The sequence below is a fragment of the Mastigoproctus giganteus genome, chromosome 3, assembly GCF_048544385.1.
Source record: "Mastigoproctus giganteus isolate SK-2022 chromosome 3, ASM4854438v1, whole genome shotgun sequence".
Lineage (NCBI taxonomy): Eukaryota > Metazoa > Arthropoda > Arachnida > Uropygi > Thelyphonidae > Mastigoproctus > Mastigoproctus giganteus.
This window is the reverse complement of record NC_143577.1, coordinates 102934622-102958538: the sequence shown is the minus strand read 5'-3', so window position 1 is coordinate 102958538 and position 23917 is coordinate 102934622. Positions and strand designations below refer to the sequence as shown.

At 37.2% G+C, this 23917-nt stretch overlaps 1 protein-coding gene across 3 annotated transcripts in view; it reads left to right on the top strand.

The window, feature by feature from the left end:
- Positions 1–23917, top strand: part of LOC150088195 (ankyrin repeat domain-containing protein 17-like) — a 1023061-nt gene that overhangs the window by 950284 nt on the left and 48860 nt on the right. For all 3 annotated transcript variants that reach the window (XM_090369376.1, XM_090369375.1, XM_090369377.1), the window contains exon 32: positions 19055–19176. In XM_090369376.1, coding sequence (XP_090225502.1) covers positions 19055–19123 — 69 coding nt within the window. In that variant the 3' untranslated portion in view covers positions 19124–19176. The remainder of the gene's footprint in view (positions 1–19054; positions 19177–23917) is intronic.

Here is a 23917-nt window from a genome sequence, read left to right as displayed (position 1 = left end):
ACCGATAGTCCTCACTAACTGCTTAAGCAAAGTGCTAGAGAAGATAATTAACCAAAGATTAGTCTGGTATTTTGAGAAAACTAACTGGTTCACCAGTATGCAGTGTGGGGTTAGACATAATCTATCCACATTAGATCACCTTGTATGAATAGAAGCAGATATAAGAGATGCATTTACTATTCCAAAAACCCAATAAAGATCTGAAGGACCCAAACAACTATTGACCGATAGTCCTCACTAACTGCTTAAGCAAAGTGCTAGAGAAGATAATTAACCAAAGATTAGTCTGGTATTTTGAGAAAACTAACTGGTTCACCAGTATGCAGTGTGGGGTTAGACATAATCTATCCACATTAGATCACCTTGTGTGAATAGAAGCAGATATAAGAGATGCATTTATAACCACAAAGCATATGATTGCTGTATTTTTTTGATATAGAAAAAACGTATGACACAGCATGGAGACACAGTATATTACAAGACATCCACGATGCAGGACTCAGAAGACATTTACTACTATTCATCCAAAATTTCATGAAAAATAGAACATTTCAAGTTAGAGTACAAAACACCACGTCAAAATTATATAAACAAGGAGTTCCCCGAGGGTCTGTCCTTAGTGCCATACTATTCTCCATAAAAATAAATAGCATCACAAAACAACTACCACCCACAGTGTCATATGCACTATATGTAGATGACTTTAGTATTTCATACCAAGCATAGAACATTGGAATAATAGAACGACAACTACAATGCACAATTAACAACATCAGTCATTGGGCCCAGAAAAACTGGTTTAGAATATCAAAACAAAAAACAGTCTGTGTTATTTCTGTAGAAAATGAAGTTTTGCACCCGGAACCTGAACTAACATTGCAAGGTAATATAATAGCATTAGCATTAGTAGAGGCATATGATGCAAGAAAGAAAGCTTATGCAGCATCAGCCAAAAAAAAAAAAAAAAAACCCTTCCACTTCACCCCTCTGTTCGTTCGAATAACTGTCCAGCTGAGCCTTAAATTTATTTAGTCTATCAACTTCCACAACAAGGGATGGAAGTCTGTTCCACCAACCAACTACTAAAGTCTTAACAACAGCATCTTGGGGGGCAGACCATTATTCCCTGCTCAACCTTTACAAAGCACTAATAAGGTCAAAAATATAGAGCACCAGTTTATGCATCGCCAAAAAAGAGCACCCTCAAATGATTAGATCCGATTCACCATAGTGCTATACATATAGCAACAGGAGCTTTCCGCACATCCGCTACATACAGTCTCTATACAGAGGCTAATGAACTCCTAAAAGAATGCAGTGTCTACACTGCAGAATTAGTAGCAGTTCAAATAGCCCTGGAGCATTTCAGAATCACCTACAATTTGAGAACAGTAGTATACTCTGATTCATTAAGTGTAATCCAAGCCATACAAATGAACCACAACCTTCAAGGACAATATTTCGCAGTTCCCCATAAGGACTACAAGCCAATCATAAAAAATTGCTGTCTAAACCAATGGCAAGAATTCTGGCAAAAACAAACATGGAATAAATTATATGAAATAAATCAAAAAGATGAGCATAAGGAAATCAGGGAGAGAAGTTGTTCTGACCAGATTGCAGATAGGACATATGCATTTCACAAATGGTTATCTACTATGTGCGGAAGAAACCCCAAGATAACAAGCATGCAATACTATCCAAACAGTTAAACATATAGTGATAGAATGCCCAACATATGAAAATGATCGACAACAGATTTTTTCATCATTATATAAAGGAAACCAAAAGGTCACCCTTAAAGATCTTTTGGGTGGCAAGGAACACGTATCAGATATTTTTAGATTCATACAAACAATCAATGTATACCATCTGCTGTAAATAACAATATAATACCACAGAAATATTTAACCTTCTTACATTCGAACAAGATTTATATACAGAGAACATACTATAACAAATGAACTGCCGCACTATGATCTCCATTGTCAATGTGCCAATAAATACCAAAACAACAACCACCAACATTATATTGTACTTGTTCATTTTGTATATTCTATAGCAAATTTACCTGTTTTGCAGGGTGGCAAACCTGAGTTCTGTGGGTGGGGATTGAATCTCACCTGAAATCAACTAACTCTGCCATGGAGTGAAAAAAAGTTCATTAAAGTTCCTTCTACTCCTATAGAATCAAAATTAAGCCTTTTCCATATTGTGTGTAAGATAGTGATCATTAGCACAGTGTTAGCAGGGGGAACCTTGTGAGGGGAAGATACCTATATTAAGAATCTTTAAATAACAAAACTGCAGCAAGGAAAAAATAAGAAAGCTGACAAAAAATTAACATTAAGAAAAAATTTTTAAAAAATAAATAACAAAAATTACTGATATACAGTAAAACTTTGAATGGATTGAGCAAGATCATAGAGCATTCTTACATTATGCTTGCTCAGATTAGGGAGCATAAATTCAATTTTAGGAAGGCCGGTTGCAGGATAGATGTGTGGAGGCTTGCTCTTCAGTCAGCAGTTGGTTGATTTTTGGAATAATCTTCCATTTGTTGTTGTGGATAGTTTGAATAAATTCAATGGAGAACTACACAAATTATTGGAGGGATGGACAAGTGATGTAGGAAGAGTTGTTTTTTTTTTTTTTTGACTAATGCTTTATAACCTTGCTTTCTTGCATCATATGCCAATACTAATACTAATGTTCACTGTTTAAGCCTAAATGGATGTCAAATGAACTAATGAGACTCGTGGCAGAGAAGAAAAATGCATGGGATGCATATAAATTATCAGGAGACACGGATGCCTATGGTAGATATAGTCTGTAATTATTAACTCACAAAGGACATTAGGCAAGCAAAGGCAGAGTATGAGAAATCTTTGGCAAAGGATGCAAAGAAAAACAGTAAAGACTTCTTTACTTATGTAAGCTCTAGAAGGAAGGGGATGAATCAGATTGGTCCACTTAATATCAGTGGTTCAATTGTTGATAATCCTGCTGAGGTAGCTAACAAACTGAATGAGTAGTTTGCATTTACATTCACACTTGGAGTTATTAAGGGAGGAGAATGCCAGAGGTTTATCAACCTGTAATGGAATTAAAAGATTTTGTAATAACTGAGAGCAAAGTGAAGAGAAATTGCTAAAGTTAAACATAACGAAGGTACCTGGGGGTGGATGGGATCTATCCAATTATATTAAAGGAAGCAGCAAAGAAGTAAGCAGGCCCTTAGCCGTGATTATGAGGGCATTTATGAACTCGGGGGAGGTCCCCACAGACTGGAAATGTGCAAATGTAATCCTAATTCACAGAACGGGATCGAAAGGTAAAACGAGTAATTATAGACTGTTAATTTAACTTCTGTTCTGGAGAAAATAATAGTCACTGGTTATAGAAGCATTGCAGGATCATCTACACCAGCAGTTCCCAACCGGTGGTAGTTCATGCTAAAAATTCTATAATGGCGTCTGCTTAGATTTACATAGGCATATTATTATAAACTACAAAATATAATTAATAATGAATAATGTAAAATAAAATGAAATAAAAAGTAAAGAATTGCCAAAGAAAGAAAAACTACATCTCCCACAATTCTTTAGTTTACTATCTTGCAGTATATCATGTTAAATAAATATGTTTTCCATACTAAATTTTTTTTTGATTCTGAAGGACCATTGTTATGTGAAGGTATTTTTTTTTTTTTAGAACCTATAGTACTTAGTACTGTGCATAGGTTGAAAGAAGATACTTGTTGACATTAGACTTGAATTTCTGTTTTGTAATTTTCAGGAAATACATAAGATGGAGGGTTGTTCCAGAAAACGGAAATTAAATGAATAAATGAGGAAGAAAAAAAGTTGGTCCTGTGAGTTTGAACGTGGACAGTAAAAGGATGTTGACTGGTTGCGGCACATGTTCGGATTGCTTTGAAAGAGAGAGCGGGAATTATAGAAGCCAATTCAGAAGAACAGTGCCCTTGGAAGTATCTATAGAAAGATCTGTGAGACAGAGTTGGGAGACTGTAAGAGACGAGACTGTTGTGCATGTAGAACAGAAATGGAAATTGTAGGGGTATCATCACTAACCTTCCCACACCGGGTGGAAAAGGCCCGGGTTCGAATCTCATCGATGACGCAAGGAATTTTAATGGGCTTTTTTCACTCCGTCGCTGAGTTAGTCGGTCTCAGATACAGTAAATATATGGATAGATGTAATCATTTGCGGGTGACCATAATATCATTATTAGTTTTGTTTTTTTGTTAGAGATGAAACATTAATTAACCTAACTGCTCTCTTTTGAATGGAATCTAGAAGCCTGAGAGAGGTTTTGGGGGCACTGCCCCAGATGTGGGAACAGCATTCCGTGGTAGGCTGGATTTGCGATTTCTACAGAGTCAACAACAGTTTGGAAGAAAAGTAACGCCAAAAGAAAGAGAAAAACAAGTTTTTTAGATGCAGAGGAAGCAATATTTGTAATTTGCTTTTATCCCAAGAGAGATTAGAAGTCAGGATAATCGCCAAGATCTTGCCTAGAACTCGGAGCATCGTCGAAGATAAACATAGGAGTAGGAGAATCCTTTTGGCGAGATATAAGACAAGACTGAGTTTTAGAAGGATTGAAATCAACTAAGTTGTCTTTGCCCCACTGGAGAATTACCTGGAGATCGGCATTTAAGGAATTGGTAGCAGATATCTGAGAAGTTGAAGCTGAATGAGCAGGGCAAGGTTTCTCAAAATGGAAAGTCGAATGCAATGTGCTATCATTGGCAAAACTGGATAGGATTTCCAGTCAATGGAAGAAGAAGAAGAAGAAGAATCATTAATATAAGAAGAAAAGAGTAGCAGAAAGAACTGAATCTTGGGGAACACCAACATTAGTGGAGAAGTTAGAAGACAGAGAGCCATCTATGATTAACCAGTGAGAAGTCAGAGATAAAAACTGGATACCCATTTACAAAAAAAAGCAGGCAAACCATAGGATGGAAGCTTATTTAGAAGACCTTTATACCAAACACAAACGAAAGCCATTGAGATGTCAAGAGCAACTGCTTGTGTTTCACCCAACTTTTCTATTGAATTTGTCCCTAGATGGGTAACATAAGCCAGAATATCACCATTGGATCGACACTGAGGAACCCATACTGGTGATCATTGATCAGATGGAATGTTTCTAGATAATTTTAAGACTTGGTGGTTAATTGATTTCTCCATTACTTTAGAAAAAATAGAAGTAATTGCAATGGGATGATAATTGGATGGAAGGAATTTATCACAATTTTTAGGAACTGACTGGATATGAGCAAATTTCCAAGTGGAAGGAAAAACACTTTTGGAATAAAGAAGTCAAAAAAATGGCAAAGAACAGAAGTAAGTTCTGGAGCTCAGGTTTTGGGAACAAGTGGAGAAATACTATCAGGACTTGGAGCTTTCTCAGCATCAAGTTCATACAAATCCTTCTGACATCTTTTTGATGGAAGACCACAAGAGCCATTGAATGGAGTGTACTGGGAATGGTTTGAGGTGATTTACCAAGATCAATACATGAGTTGTAAGGAAAATAGAATGCTAGCAGATCAACTTTATCTTTGGCTGATGTGGTGACAGAACCATCTGGTTTTGACAGAAGTGGAAATAGAGATGGGCAAAAATTGCAACCAATAGTTTTGGCAAGAGACCAGAATGATCGGCTACCATTGGGCAAGAAGCAAGTTTTCTGCTCTTAGCCTATTCAAAATCTAGTTTGGACTGATTAATAACTGCTTTACAAAGTATAAATGATACTTAATAATTTTTATTATTACGATATGTCACTTATAAAAACATAGTACTGGAAATAGTACTTTTATAATAAAAATTCAGAAATATTATACAATTTCAGTGGTTCACTTTAAAAATATTGTGTTGAAAGGGGTTCGCTAAAAAAATTTTAGCAAAATTTTGTTCCCCTTAACAAACCCATGCTGCAGACACAGCATGGGTTTGTTAAGGGGAATGTTGTTGTTATTTGGTTTTTAGGAGCATTAGCAACTAAGGCCATATTGCTCCGGGGATATGCAGTGGTCATTCCCTGATCTTTCTGCATCCTCCGTATTTGGTGGTCATGGGCTCGAACCCTGGTCTAATCAAGAAGCATGTGCTACGGAGGCGCCTAAGGGGATGTCTTGCCTGACTAATTTGATTGGATACTGTCATGGTCACAAAGGAACTATATGCAAAAATAATTTTGATATCATATACTTGGATTTTAGGAAAGCTTTTGATATTGTTGCACATGGAAGACTACTGTACAAGTTGGAGCAGTATGATATTAAGGGGAAATTGCTACAATGAAGGATGGTTGAGTTGGAGAAGACAGGAGTAGTAATCAATGGATACTGCTCTTCGTGTACTAATGTTATTAGTAGAGTTCCTCAGGGTCTGTGTTGGGCCCGTTGTTGTTTTTTATATTTATCAGTAATATAAATAAAGGTATACCAGGCTTAATTTCCAAGTTGGTAGTGTTGTTAATGACAGTAGGGATGGTACACTACTACAACAGGATCTAGAAAAGTTGAGCAGATTGGCTGATCGGTGGCAACTGAAGTTTAACTTTGACAAATGCAAAGTACTGCATATGGGTAAGAGTAACCCCAGAGTAACATACCAACTGTGCGGTACTACACTCAGGGTAGTGGAGAACGAAAAATACCTAGGGATAATTGTGCAGTGAGATATGAAGTTTTCTGTTACAGGCTGCAAGAGTAGCTCATAGGGTCTTGTCAATTATATATAGGAATTTTGCTAGTATGGATACAACAGTCAGGGCACAAAGTTGAGTATTGCATAGAGGTCTGGAGGCATCATTTTTCATCATCGTTCTAGTAGTTGAGCTACTAGAACGACTAAAGAGAAAAACAACGAGATTAGCGAGTGGAACAAAAGATTGCTGTTACCAAGGTAGGCTTAAGTTCTGCAAATTGAAGTGTCTGAGACTGGGAACCTGCAATGTGATCTGATTGAGGTGTATAAGGCCTTGAATGGTTTGAGCAATCTCAATGCTGATGGGATTCTTCCTTTTGCTCAGATTCCGTACCTTAGGGGGCATAAATTCAAAAATAGTTGTAGAATTGATGTGTGGAAATTTGCCTTTAGCCAGCATGTGGTTGATTGCTGGAACAAGCTTCCATCATCTGTCATGGAAGTTGACAGCTTAAATAAATTCAAGGCTGAACTAGACAAACTTTTAGAATGAATGTATGGGTAAAACGGGATTTTTTTTTTTTTTTTTTTTTTTTAGCTGATGCTATATAAGCTTGCTTTCTTGCATCATATTCCTCTACTAATGCTAATGCATATACCAACTTCCCTTTATTTAATTCCTATATGTCTGGTGTTGACATACACTCTCAATCTAGACACCAAGTTGTAGATTAACTGATTGTGAATGATTCAAATATAATTCACTATCACCTCAATGGAAATCACTTATACCACTCCGTTTCAATTAAAGCAGAATAATTGGTCGATATTGTATGAAGACAATAAACAAAGTAATGATATGATTTCATGGTTGTTGCACTGTCCCCACCCCCCTTGCCACACAAAATCAGGAAAGTATTTTGTAATTTTAATCCAGTAGCATACAATACCATATATTAAATTAATCTTTAAAGAGGTTAATCTTTAGTATACAGTATTAGCTCCCACTAATTGTTTCTAAGCATGACGTGTCACTGAATGACAAGCCTAGCCCCTGCTACCAGGTTGCTTTTCTCGCAATGATTGGGGGGGTTTGACTAACATACTATCAGCATTGTGTCAAAGACAGGTAGAGCTGGTACCATATACTAAAGCAGAAGGGAAAAAAAAGTAACTTATACAAAGAGATCTTATACAAATAAAAGGAGCAAAACACAATAACCTATAGTATAAGGTACTTTCCCCCCTTCCACCTGGATTATCTTTACAAGCTGGTTCCCTTCATTGCGAGTAGCAGTGATTGACATGCCTAGCCCGCTATGGTTAGTCTTAGTTACGGTGTTTATACCGTAAACTAAGTTCCCGATTTTAAAACAGTGGTAAGGTGGGGGGGGATAAACACCCTAAGGCTAACCATAACAGATTAGGCATATTCAGTGATGTCATGCCTCCTCGAAACTCAACCAGAAGGGTACCATCTTGTAAATATTAACCTGGTAAATATTAACACTGCTCTTTGTCCACAAAGAGCAGTGTCCATTGATTACCACACTCTGTATCTCCCACTCAACCATCCCTTTACTCAAGGTGTGGCCTGACCATTGCCTTGTACAATGGGATAATCACTTCCCTGTCCTTGATAGCAAAATTCCTATATATCATTGACAATACTCTATGACCTGCTTTGGCAGCTCGTATGCACTGCTCAACAAACTTCACATCTGACTGCACAATTACCCCAGGTCTTTTTCACTTTCCACTTCCCTGAGTGTAGTAGCACACAGTTGGTACGTTTCTCTTGGGTTATTGCTACCCATATGCAGTACTTTGCATTTGTCAATGTTAAACATCAGTTGCCACTTTTCAGCCCTTTGCCCAACTTATCTAGATCCAGTTGGAGTAGCATACTGTCGTTCACAACAGTGCCAACCTTTGTATCATCTGCAAACATGGACAATAAGCCTGATATATACCTTCATCAATGTCATTGATGCATACACAAACAACAATGGGCCCAGCACTGGCCCCCGGATAACTCCACTAAATGAGCTATGGACACTGCCCTTTGTCTACAAAGAGCAGTGTCCATTGATTACCACACTCTGTCATCTCCCACTCAACCATCCCTTTATCCATTGTAGCAACTTACCCTTAATGCCATACTGCTCCAATTTGTACAGCAGTCTTCCATGTGCAACAGTATCAAAATTATTTTTGCATCCAGTTCTGTTGTGACCATATCATAGTATCCAATCAAATTGGTCAAACAAGACCTCCCTTTAACAAACCCATGCTGTGTCTTAACTATTACTGCAGTCGTGTCTAGATGATTCTGAAATGTTCTCTTTAACCAGAACACAAGTTAAACTAACAAGTCTATAGATACTTGTGTCACCTTTTGAACTCCCTTTTTGAATTGGTGATACATTTGCACACCTCTAGTCCATGGGGATGCAACACTCCAGCCCATCTATGTTAAGTGATCCAATCTGATTCATTCCTTTCCTTCCACAGTTCACATAAATAAAGAACTCTTTGCTGTTTTTCTTTGCATCCTTTGCCAAACACTTCTCATGATCTGCCTTTGCCTGCCTAACCTCCTTTGTGACTTGATTACATACTAGCTTATATCTGCTGTAGGTTTCGGTGTCACCTGATAATTTATATGCATCCCATACATTTTTCTTTTCTGCCACGAACCACATTAATTCATACGACATCCATTTAGGCCTAAACCTTGAACAGTATTTCTTAGTTGGAATGAAAAGCGTAGTAGCCTCCAACATTAATCCCTGAAGGCTTCCCACTTAGAATTCAACCTTGGTAACATCATCAGTTGATCACACTGTATAGAATTTAAAACTGTCTGAGACCTCAGTAGTCACCTTTACAAAAGCAAAATCCCTTCCCTTTACCCTTGATGGGTAGTTACATCTTTAAGTAAATACCACATCAGTATATTGTGATCACTGTCACCCAGCAATTCCTTTATCTGCAAATTCTTAATGCATGAACAATCACTGCTGATTATCAGATCAAGAGTATTACTTCCTCTGGTTGCCTCTCGAATATGTTGCTGTAGAAAACAGTCATCCAATAAATCCACAAAAGTCTTGCTAGTTGGTGAGTGACCAACCCACAAGTTCCAATCAATATGTGAAAAGTTAAAATCCCCCATTATAACACATTCTGATTTACTGGGCCACTTTATTTCTCTGCACAATTGCTCATTATACTCATCAAATTCATTAGGCCTATAATGCACACCTACTCTCATTTTCCCTTTCCCAATGCTTATGTCACACCAAACTGACTCAACATTGCATTGTCCACAAACGTCAAGTGGATGCACTTCCTTAGATTTTGTGTTTCTTAACTAACAGCATAACTCCTCCTCCCTTCCTGTCCTGTCTATCCTTTATGTACACATTGTACTCCCCAAATTCCAATTCTGCATTGATTATATCTGTGTGACACCACGTCTCTGATATCCCAACAATATCTACCTTTGATGTCTTCGTCAAATTTATTAACCATACTCCTAGCATTGGTGTACATACAAGTATACATGCACCTGTTTCTACTCTTAGTTACCCCTAATACAGCCCATCTATTTACTTGTTCCACTATGACTCCCAGCAGTCCTGGAAATCTTCAGCACCTTGCTTTCCAGGCTGCTGCTGCTCATTCTAATAGAAGCAGTGCAAGAATCAATTTTGCCTATGCCTGGGCCCACTGTTAACCTTTTAGTCTGTGTATTATCCCCCCCCTCCAAGCTTGAGTTTTCTGACCCACCTAACACTGCCCTGGTAGCATCAGCAAATATTCTTGCACCCTTTCTATTTAAGTGTACCCCATCCCTGTAGAAGCAGTCTCTCCTGTCAACAAGCACAGACCATGCTGGAAAAAAAATCTACCCCCACGAGCCTTGCACAATCTTTCCAGGGCAAAATTCATTGACAAGGCTCTCATCATTTATTCCCTCCTGTCGTGTCTGGGCGGAATTGCAGACACTTTTACGTTCAACCCTAACTAGCAACTTTTTTTTTCAAATTGATCTGTACTTGTTAAGTAAATCTGCAGATCTCTTACTGTTAATGTCATTAGTTCTAACGTGTACAACAGTATCACCTTTTGTGCCCTTAAAATATGATATCTGCTCTACAACAGCATCAACTTTTTCCCCTGGCAGACATACCCTGGTGCTGTTCCACCTATCCTTCTTGCATAGTATATTCCCTGTCTCCCTGACAATAGAGTCACTAACTATAACTAGTTCGTGTAGGACAAGCACATTCTGCCTTGGTGAATTGCCTCTGTGTTGCCTGATGCACAAGGAGTGAGCTCTGCTGTTGAGCTGGGCATCTGAGAGTTTGATAGGCCCTTCATATTAATTTCTTCGAGTTCATTTACCCTACACCTAAAGCTCTCATAGACATGCATCAGAATGCTGACTTGGCACCTAATTTCTTGACACTCCAGGCACCTAGTACACACAAAGACATTCTCCTTGGCTAAATCGTGTCCTGTTTTAGAAAGGTCCACAAACATTTCACATTTCGCACATTTTTTTAGACTGTAATGCATTGGAGAATCGTCCCCTTCCTTTCTCTCCCGAGCCACAGCACTCTCGGTAGTCTGTGAACGTTGCTTCGCAGCTCTAGTCTGGGTCAGATTTCCATTTAAATATAGTTTAATTAACAATGAAATTTAATAAAATTAATAAATATTTTTGATTAATTGATAATACTATTCTAAGCTAACAGATTCCTAATACAGTGCTACTTATATGCTATCTAGTTTTATGTTATACCTTAGCTGTCAGTTTGAGATATATACGGTATGCTATTTCTTATCGACTACAACATGGCAGCTAGTTCAACAATATTGGTGCCAAAATCGGTGAGTCATAACTTCCAAAAATCACTAATTAAATTAAAAAAAAGCAGCTAACGAATGCTACTAAACCTATTTAATAACTTTCTAGAACACAATGTAGTATGTTAATTAACGAAGAATACGATGTGGCCTCCGTAGCCGAGTGGGCAGGAGCAGGAATGCAGTAGCACACACTCTTTGAGTAGACTGGGGTTCAAGCCCCTGACTGCTGAATACGGTCGATCTGTCAACCCGCACTGGACCGGCATGGCAGATTATGGTCCATTTCCCTCAACATGAATTGTTGAGGAGGCTTCCATCCTGCACTTTACTTTTTACGGTAAAAATATCAAAACTACTTATCTCTTTACAGCAGCCAAAAATCCACAGACTGTTTTCTTTCACGACCAAAGCAACTTCTTTAATATAACTGGATAGATTCCATCCACCCCACATTTTTTTATGTTAAGCTTCAAATTTCTATTCCACTTTTCTCCAAGTAATCACAAAATTATTTAGCTCATTATTAAATTTTGATGAGCTTCTGACATTCCCCTCTCTAAAGAACTTCATGCATGAATGTAGATGCAAAATATCTGTTCATTAGGTATTATGCATCTATAAAATATCTATGCAGGGTCATCAACAATTAATCCATTCATATCTAGTGGAACGATGTAATTCAACCCATTCCTTCTATTGATTAAGATTTTTGCTCTTTTCTTTGCCAGAGACTTCTCTTAATCTTCCATAATTTGCTTAATCTCCTATATGATGATTGGAGACTAGTTTATATCTATTGTAGACATCTATATCACCTGGTAAATTTTATGCACCCATGCTCTTCATTGCTGTGTGGCAGTGAAGTCTCATCAGTTTATCTGACATCCATTTACATCTGTGCCTCGAACTGTATCTCTTAGTTCATATAAAAAGCCTAGTAGCTATGGTAACATCCCAAAATGCTTTCAATTTAAAATTTGCCATTGGTAACTTAATTAGCTGGTCTCAAAGCACAGAATTTAAAAACTTTGTGAGACCATTGTACTCACTTTTACAAAAACAAAAGCTCTTGCCTTCGACACTAGTTACCAATGGAAAATTTTAAATCGAAAGCATTCATGGATGTAGTCATTACATAGGATTAGGATTTTTAGAATTATATACACAGGATTTTTATATGAACTCAGAGATACAGTTTGCAATACCACCACTTTGCTTATTGGAGGCTTGAAGTGGTGAAGTCACCAGATCAAAGTTTCCGACATTCCCTCCCCTCCATTTTCTTCTACTCATGCACGGTACTAAGTACTATAGGTTTTGATACCTTTCGTGTTTGGGATTTTCATTTAAAAAAATGTAGAGGGAGGAGATGTTGGAAACTCTGCTCTCGTGCCTTCACCACTTCAATCCTCCAATAAGCAAAGTGTTGTTATTGCACCGGTTGATGAGAGTCATCTACCACCTAATGCTACTACTAGTACATATTAGTATTATATTATTTTATGTTAGTGTTAGTAGTGGTACTAGTAAGTGTTAGTACTAGTAGTATCGTGCGTGGTTTGAGGGAGAAAGGGGGAGGATACCAGAAACTTTGCTCTGGGGGATTAAATATGAGTTTCACCACTTCAAACCTCCATTAAGCAAAGTACTGATATTGCACAGTTGATGAGAGTCATCTACCACCTAGTGTTAGTATTAGTACAGTAGTAACATATATCTGTTTTTCAGGAAGGGGGGATTTTGAGAGAGATGAAGTGTGATTAATGCTGAAAAGAGCTCAGTGTTTTGTATAAACACAACTAACTTGTGTGAGATTGCCAAAAAATGTCCTTCTCTGTCTTCCAAAGACAAATACTGGGAGACATTAATCCTTTCAGAAGTCCACAAAAAGAAGGGCAGTTGTGCTTAAAGGTGGCAACTGAAGTTTAAAATTGACAAATGCAAAGTACGGTCAGTCCTCATATAGCACGTTAGTTGTGTTCCTAGAAACTCTCATGCAATATAAACAACAGGCCCTATGGGAAAAATAGGGTTAGGTGCCGACCACCCAAGGTTGAACACACATTTGTAACCAAAACCTTACCAAACACAATAAATAATCGTAATAAAATACTTGCATATTTTATTACGACTAATTACGTAATGAAATATTGCTAATGCTTTTGCTTCCACCGTAAGCAAACTTGTTTTTTCTTTGATTTTATATCTAAACAGATGACAGCCGTTCCATCTCTTCCAATTCTTTGTGTCTTGATCTAATGGATTTTAATTACACTTTGAGTTGTTCCTGCTATGAAAGTTGTTTTTATTTTCTCTGCATTCTTTGTAATTCTTGGCGTTGCCTCATTTAGGCCTGTAGCATGTGCAATATCACATGGTCTTTCATTTTGCTCAAAGCGTTTCACAATTTCATATTTTTTCTCTATCGACAGAGACAGACTGGCCATAAGCCTTACCGGAAAAATCTCGGCGGGCCGGAGGCCGGTATGATTTTGGCCATAAACCATACTATGAGGCCACTACAAATTTTCCCGGGTAAGAATTTTTGACCCAGTCCGCCTCTGTTTGTCGATATTGCTTTTCTCTCTGAATCTGTAGTGTCTTCACCAGGATGCTTCCTTTTCACACCTTTTAAATATTTTACTAATTTTTAGGGAATAAAGCACAATTACAAAAATGAGGAGGCATGCTTGATACAAATAAACAAAGCTGCGCATGCGAAGCAGCTGAATAAACAACACCGTAAAGGCAGAGATACATTTTACTAAAGCACATTTCTGGGGGGGGGGTTACTACCATAAAACAATAAAAACAATTTCCAGTTACATTTCTGCTAGTGGAATCTGTTATAAACTGGTAATAAACTCGATCTAATGGCATTTGCGATAATACCGATAGCTGGAATTGTGTGGGTTTTTACCTTATTATGGTGAAATGTGTTTTCCCTTCACTGATAAAAAAAAAACATAAATACATTTTCAGAATCTTCTCTTCATTCCTATCGTGTTGCGTTCAGTTGGGGCGATTCCACGTTCAACTGTCATTTCTTGTAACACAGAGGCAAATCGTGCTAAACGAATTCGGTTCATGTTATATACAATATCATTCCCCTATTTATAAATCGTGTATGATCGAATTCGAGTGTAAACACGTGTTATACGAGGACTGACTATACTGCATATGGGTAGCAGTAACCCAAGAGTAATGTACCAACTGTGCAGCACCACACTCAGGGCAGTGGAGAATGAAAAAGAAACCTGTGGGCAATTGTGCAGTCAGATACAAAGTTCTAGTGGTTTTCTCTTATCTGAAGAATTGTAATGCAAAAAGGGTAACTAGTATTACCCTTCTTGCATTACAATTCTGTAGTGGAAGGTATACGCCATATACCCTCTGCATTTTATAAGGTGAATAGTGTATACTTTCTGGTTTTTGAAAGACTGGTATACCCTCTGAAATTCAATTAATGTGCACAGTATACTCTGTATTTCGTAACATTCATAGAGTATACCTTCTGCTAATTTTATGACTACAGCACTGGTCACTGCTAACAGTCAAATCAAAATTATTGCTCTCTCTTTTCCTCTTTCTAACTTGCTAGTATAGGAAACAATCCCACATTAAACTTTTGTTACTATGTGAGTGAACAATGCAAGGTCCAGTCAGTATCTGGAAAGTTATTCCCTCATTATAAGACATTCTGATTTATTGGCTCACTCTATATGTCTGTACAGTTATTTGTTATACTCTTTTCATCATTATGTGTGGATCGTCAGTGCTTATTTCAAGCCACACTGACTCAACGTTGCACTGGCTTACTATGTCCACTGAATGCACTGCATTAGATTTTATGTTAGGAACCTAAGATCTTAACCTCTCTCTCCCCCTCCTGTCTTGTTTGTCCTTTCTGTACACATTGTAATCCCCACAATGTCTGAATTTGATGACTTAATCATTACTTCAAATTCATCTTATTTATTTGCTATACTCCTAGCATTAGTGTACATGCAACTGTTGTTACTCTTGGTAATATAACACATCCCACGTATTTACTTTTAAAATAAGGACTCCCAGCAGGTCTTGAAATCTCCGATATCTGCAGTTTGGGCTACTGCATGTTCCAATAGAAGCAATGCAACAGTCACTTTCCTCTGTCTGCGTAATTTGGTGCATTATAACCCTAGTTGTCTTTGTGCCATAAGTAATCGAAAACCAACCAACCTCTGCCTGTAGCTAATGTTAATCTATTAGTCTGCATATCCTCCCAAGCCAGCAGTTTCCTGATCCAACAACACTGCCTCAATAGCATTGGCAAATATTCTTACATCCCTTCTATTTAAGTTTATCTCATCCCTGTAAAAACAGCCTCTCCTCTTAACGATCACAGACCATGCTTAAAAAAATTCTACCCATTGAGCCTTGCATTATCTCTCCACAGCCGAAATGATTGACAAGACTCAATGTGTGCTGTCTCGCATTGTGTCCAGGCAGAATTACAAACAATTTCAATCCTTAACTCTCAACTTTTTCTCAGCGTTGCTGTGTACTTGTTAATTAAATCCTGATCTCTTACTATTAATATCATTAGTACCGACCTATCACCTTTTTTTTTGTCCTTAAAAGATGCCAGTTGCTCTACAAAGTCATTTACTTTAGCCCCCTGCACACACCTATTCCACCTGTCCTCTTTGCCCAATATATTCCTTCAGAAAGGTGATTACAATGGTCTCAGGTAATTTTTAAATTCTACAAAAAATTCTTCACAAGTAGAATCAACTGATAAAGTTACATCAGCAAATTCTAAATGTGAAGCATTAAGGGATGTAATCAGAGAACCTACCAGACTTTTATACTAAGAGTTGAAATCTCAACAGAACCAATTAAAGCTACAAGTATAAAGGGTGCCAAGTTTTTTCATAAAATGATTGTAAAGATCTGGGAAATGGGATAGTGGCCATCAGATTGGAAGAAATCAATTTTCATTCCCTTACCAAAAAAAACACGGAGATCTGAAAGTTTATTCAAATTATAGGACTATTAGCCAAATTTCTCATGCTAGCAAAATTCTTTTTTAAAATCATACTAAACAGAATTTCAAAAAAAAACTTGAAGAAATACCAAAAGAGCAAGCAGGTTTCAGAAAAGGCAGAGGAACCAGAGGTCAGATCTTAAGTCTACGTTAGATAGTTGAAAAATGCAAATAATTCAAAGTTCCAGTCATTTTATGTCGTTTTTTTAGATTATTCAAAAGCATTTGATTATGTTCAACATGGGAAATAATGATTAATATAGGATTCCCAATCCACATAATTCAGTTGGCTACTACACCAGAAACAGGAAGGAATTGTAAGAACCAACATGGGAAACACAGACTTATTCAAAATTGGTAACGGTGTCAGGCAGGGCTGCATTTTGTCACCTCACCTTTTTAATATTTATGCCAAAAATATCGTGCGTTTTGAAGATTTAGACACTGGCATTAAAATAGGAGGAATGAAGATAAACAACCTCCGTTATGCAGATGATACTATGCTAATTTGCAATTCCAAGGATCAGCTGACTGAAACTCCGAGGAGAGTTTGTGAAGCAAGAAAAAGGGACTATTTCTGAATGTGAGTAAACTAAAACTATTGTCGTAGTAGTAGTAGTAGTGGCATGTGATGCAAGAAAGCAAGCGTATGAGCTTATGCAACATCAGCCAAAAAAAAATTACAAAACAATCCCCTCTAAATATTTGTCCAGTTCCTCCTTAAATTTATTTAACCTATCAACTTCTACAACGACAGATGGAAGTTTGTTCCAGCAATTAACTGCCCGCTAACTAAAGGCAAATTTCCACATATCTATCCTACAGCTGTCTTTCTTTCCTCGATTTGAATTTATGCCACCTTACAAGTGGAAGAATCCCATCAGAATTCAGCATGCTCAACCCGTTCAAGGTCTTATACACCTCAATCAGATCACCTCGCAGGTGCCTAGTCTCCAGCTGCTGCAATTTCAGAACTTAAGCCTCTCCTGGTAAGAGGATTCCTTCATTCCCCTCACCAGTCTTGTTGCCCTTCTCTGTACACGCTCAAGTAAATCTACATCCTTCCTAAAATGAGGCCTCCAGACCTGTACGCAGTACTCAAGGCGTGGCCTGACCATTGCCTTATACAGAGGGACAATCACCTCCTTTTCCCTGCTAACAAAATTCCTGTATATCATTGACAAAACCCCATGACCTACCCTGGCAGCATGTCTGCATTGCTCAGAAAACTTCATATCTGACTGCACAATTACTACCAGGTGTTTTTCATTTTCTACCACCTTAAGTGTAGTACCACACAGTTGGTACGTTTCTCTGGGGTTACTTCTACCCATATGCAGTACTTTGCATTTTTCAATGTTAAACTTCAGTTGCCACTTCTCAGCCCATCTCCCCAATTTTTCTAGATCCTGTTACAGTAACACACTGCCATTATTGTCATTAACAACCCTGCCAACCTTTGTATCATTTGCAAACTTCGATACTAAGCCTGATATACCTTCATCAATATCCTTGATAAATATACAAAAGAACAGTGAACCGAACACCGAACCCTGTGGGATTCCACTAATAACATTAGTCCACAAAGAGCAGCACCCATTGATTACCACTCTCTGTCTTCTCCCACTCAACCATCCTTTTATCCATTGTAGCAACTTACCCTTAATACCATTCTGCTCCAACTTGTACAGTAGTACAGTAGTCTTCCATGCACAGCAGCAGCGTCAAAAGTTTTCCTGAAATCCAAGTATATGATATATGATATCGTGATTGGCAATCAGTAAAGTGAAGGTTAATGAGCAAAATATCGAAGAAGTTGATGAATTTGATTACTTAGGATCAAGAATAAATAAAAATGGTGACTGATCAAATGATGTAAAGAGAAGACAGGCAATTTGCCAAAACATTAGACACTGAGCTGACGAAATTATGGAAAGATCAAGATCTATCCCTAAAGACGAAACTGAGAATCATTGATTTTATAATTTTTCCAGTTGCCACTTATGGATGTGAAGGACGGAATCTAAAAAAGAGTTGACAGGAAGAAAATTGAGGCATTTGGAACAGGCGTATCTGCTTTTAATAATGAGAAAAAAACTAATCACTACATCGTTATCAACTTCTACTGCTACTACCAATAACACACACCATCTGTTTACCGAGAATGCAGGGAAAAACTGCGGTAGTGGGAAACAAGTTTGCCCGGTAAGTTTACCAAAGCTTCCCATGGTTCTCATGTTGGCTTTCTTTACCTTCACCAATTTATCTTGTTGGATAAATTGGTGAAGAAACCAATTCATTTAAAGTCATGTGTAAAGAATGTATCTCTGTTTTGTATTTTTTAATTTTTATGTGTGTGTGAATGCTTACAACTCATACAGCATAGATATGACATTGCAGAAAATTCTGTGCAATTATTAGCGATTAACATTTTTTTTTATATATATATATACACAGGGATCCTTCAATCAGATTGATAATCCACTTTGGTCCAGGATGGGATGGCAAAGGTACTATACATCATAGCTGATAGTGGAATATGATAGCAACCCAACCCTGCAGTAGCTTAATGCACCTAAGTAAGTAGATTAATCATTATTTAATTAATGTGCAATTCACAAATATAGTCTTTTTTTTTTCTATTTAATATCTCTTATGATCATTATTAACATTTGCATTTGTTGATAACAGTAGCATGGTGAGAATCTAGAATGGGGACTTGAATGGTATTAGAAAGATATTATTTTGGTCAACTTTATATTAAGAAAATCAACTAGAAAATCATTTAACAAGAATAAACAGTTAAATTCTATTGATCCTAGCCTTGTTGGCCATATCTATAACAAAGATTATATATTTACCATAAAGACTATTTTAATATATTTCAATGTCTTGGACAATTTACAGGGATCTGATATACTTAAATAGAAGAGATGCAAGAATATTTGCTGATGGGATGGAGAGCGTGGGGGGTTCAGACTAAATTAATGTCAAATGAATTAATGAGTTCAGTGACAGAAAAGAAAATGCATAGGATGATTACAAATTTTCAAGGGATACAGATTCTCTTACTAAATTTGTCTCTAATCAAGTTATTCAGGAGGTTAAGCACACCAAGGCAGATAAATTATTGCTTATATTAGCACTAGAACGAAAGGCAGAAAAATGCATTTGGACACATGATGAAGGCATAACTACTGAATAAATATTTTGCATCTACATTCATATGTGAAGAATTTTTTAGAGATAGGGTGTCCAGAAGTCTGTATAATACTGATTGGGAGTTAAACGATTATATGTTAACTGAAAGAAATCTTGTATAGAAATAGTTGCAGTTAAAAGTGAACAAGGCACCTGGGGCTCATGGAATCTATCCATTTATAATAAAAGAAGCAGAAAAGGATATAATGAAACCTTTAGTTTTAATAATGTTTGTTATTTTACCAACAGGAGTCAGTCACATGTGTTTCATTCTTTATGTTGATGATTTCGGTAAAATTATTATCCACGTGCTAGTAAAGCATTTTAAGCTCCAGGAAATAAGTTTCTGAAAGATTTTTTTCCCATTTTATTGACCTAATTGTCATATAAAATCATATTTTATAAGTAGCTTTATAGTCCTAGACATGCTCATTAGTTTATTTTGAATTTAGCAATTAGCTAGAGAATTTGTAGGTTGCTACTTAGTATACATAGAACCTTTGTATCGTTTGGAACTTGCTGCAAATTAGGGGAATTCTAATTTTTAATTGAGGTAAATACGTAGCTCTAAAGTTCGATTCACTTAGGATAATTTTATTATTATCAAATTAACATTGTTTAATTAATTTAACATAAATTAATTAATAACGTTAATTTAACATTGTGATCCTTACAGTAAAGTGTAACTTATATCTTGAACTTGATAATTTTTTTTATCAAGTTTGAGATATAATTATTTTTAATTTTATCTCAATTGTTAATTTTTTATTATTGTAGTATTGTTAATTTTATTGTTAAATAACTGAATTATATTTAAACGGAAATCATGCCCCAGACTAGAGCAGCAAAGAAACAGGCACAAAATAGCAAGAGTGCTGTGGCTCGGGGGAGAAACGAAAGGGGCGATTCTCCAATGCATCACAGCCTAAAAAAATGTGTAACTTGTAAAATATTGCAGACTTTCTGGAACGGGACATGACCTTGCCAAGGAGGATGTCTGTGTGTTCGAGGTGCAGAGAATGTCAAGAAATTAGATGCCAACTCAGAGTCCTGATGGGTGTCTATGAGAGTTTGAAGAGTAGGGTAGATGCCTTTGAAGGAATTAAAATGGGGGGCCCAATAATGCCGGAGCTCACTCTCCTGCATCAGGCAACACAGTGACAATCTTCGAGGCAGAAAGCACCGGTCCCACAGGAGTTAGTTATTGTTGGTGGCACATTTGTCAGGAAAATGGAAAATATATTGTGCAAAAGGGATAGGTTGAATAGAACCAGGGTATGTCTGTAAGGGGCAAAGGTTGATGATGTAGAACAGATATCATCTTTCAAGGCACAAAAGGTTGTACACATTGTTGTATACATTGGCACTAATGACATTAAGTATAGGAGATATGTGGACTTACTTAACAAATAAGTCCACAGAAATATTTCTCACAGAAATCAAGTAAGTCCACAGAAAAAAGTCACCAGTTAAGAGTTAAATTTGAAACTGTCTGCAACTCTGCCCAGAGATGATAGGACACAGTATATGATGAGAGCCTTGTCAATCAATTCAGCCCAGGAAAGATTGTGCAAGGGTCACGGGGTAGAATTTTTCTCAGCATGTTCTGTGCTTGTTAACAGAGAGACTGTTTTACAGGGATGGGATACACTTAAATAGAAAGAGTGCAAGAATATTTGCTGATGCTATCGAGGCAGTGTTAGGTTGGTCGGAAAACTGCTAGCTTGGGGTGGGTAGGATTTACAGACTAATAGATTAACAGTAGCCACAGGCAGAGGTAAAAGTGATTCTTGCACTGTTTCTATTGGAATGAGCAGCAGCCTGGAAAGCAGGTTGCTGTGAATTTTGGGAGCTGCTGGGAGTGATCATGGAATAAGTTAATACATGGGCTGTGATAGGGTAACTAAAGAGTAAGAACAAGTGCATGTATACTTGTATGTACACCAATGCTAGGAGTATATTTAATAAATTTGAAGTTCTGGTCAAGACATCAAAGGCAGATATTGAGTATCAGAGATGTGAGGTCACACAGATATAAGGAATGCAGAATTGGAATTTGGGGAGTACAACGTGTACAGATAGAATAGAAAGGGAGGAGTGGTTATGCTGTTAGTTAACAAACACATAAAATCTAAGGCAGTGCATCCAGTTGACATTGATGGACAATTAAGTGTTGAGTCAGTTTGGTGTGACATCAGCACTAGGAAAGCAAAAATGCGGGTAGGAGTGTGTTATAGGCCTAATGACTCTGACAAGTACAATGAACAACTGTGCAGGGAAATAGAGTGGGCCAGTAAATCAGAATGTGTTATAATTGGGGATTTTAACTTCCAGATATAGACTAGAACGTGTGGATTTGTCACTCGAACAGTAGCAAGACTTTTGTGGATTTTATGGATGATTGCTTCTACAGTAGCAAGTTCAAGAGGCAACGAGAGGAAGTAATACTCTTCATCTGATTATCAGCAGTGATTATTCATTTATTAAAAATCTGCAGATAAAGGAACCACTTGGTGGGAGTGATCACAGTGTATTGATATGGGATTTAGTTAAAGATGTCACTACTATTGGGGGTAAAGGGAAAAGTTTTTGCTTCTGGTGACTACAGTGGTCTCAGACAGTTTTTAAATTCTATACGGTGGGACCAACTCGTGATATTACCAACAGCATATTCTAAAAGGGAAGCATTGAAGGAACTAATCTTGGAAGCTACTAGGCTCTTCATACCAACTAAGAAATTCTGTTCAGGTTTTGGGCCTAAATGGATGTCTCACGAGTCTCAGATAAACTGAGACTCGCAGCAGAGAAGAAAAATGCATGGGATACATATAAATTATCATACAACACAGAAGCCTATGGTAGATATAAGCTAGTCTGTAATCAAGTCACAAAGGAGGTTAAGCAAGTCAAGGCTGATTAAAAGAAATATCTGCCAAAGAAAAACAGCAAAGTCTTCTTTACTTATGTAAACTCAAAAATAAAGGGGATGAATCAGATTGATCTACTTGATATCATTGGTTCGACTGTTGATGATCCTGCTCAGGTAGCTGACAAACTGAATGAGTATTTTGCATCTACAATTAACACATGAGGAATTCTTAGGGAAGTGGAGGCCAGAAGCTTATCAAAAATAGGAGCTAAATGATTTTGTAATAACTGAGAGAAAAGTGAAGGAGAAATTGTTGTAGTTAAATATAAGAAAGGCACCCTGGGTGGATGGGATCTATCCAGTATATTAAAGGAGGGAAGTAAGCAAACCCTTAGCCATAATTATGAGAGGATTGTTTGACTCAGGGGAGGTCCCCATGGACTGGAGATGTGCAAATGTGTCCCCAATTCACAAAGGGGGTGCAAAGGGTGACACAAATAATTATAGCCCTGTTAGTTTAACTTCTGTTCCCAGGAAAATAATTGAGTCACTGGTTAAAGAGGTGGTATAGGATCACCTAGACAAGACTGCAGTAATAGTTCCGACACAGAATGGATTCGTTATTCGTTTTGTCTGACCAATTTCATTGGATACTATAATGTGGTCACAAAGGAATTGGATGAAAAAATATTTTTTGATATCATATACTTGGATTTTTGGAAAGCTTTTGATACCGTTTCACAAATTGGAGCAGTATGGCTTGCTCATCGGTGAAGACAGGATATTAGAGCTGGAAAAGGAACTAGAAAATGTGAATTGGAATATCATCAGTTTGGCTGAAACAAGAAGAAGAAATGAATCACTTATAAGTTTATCAAGTGGAAATCTGCTGTACAATAATGGAAACAGTGAAAGGAGTGAAGTTAGTGTTGGCTTTCTGGTTCATAAAAATATAAAAAAACAACATTTTGGAATTCAAAAGTACATTACCAAGGGTGTCAAGACTACTACTCAGGATTTCTAAGAGGTATAAGCTAAAGGTTATAATGATTTATGCACCAACATCGAGCCATGATGTTGAAGAAATATACACCGAAATTGAGTCTTCTAGATGAACAGAAATCTCACTATACTATCATTATGGGGGACTTCAATGCTAAGGTTGGAAAGAGACAAAACAGTACAGAAAGGGGAAGTATAGGAAATTTGTGAAAGAAATGAAAGACTTGTAGAATTTGCAGAATTTAGAG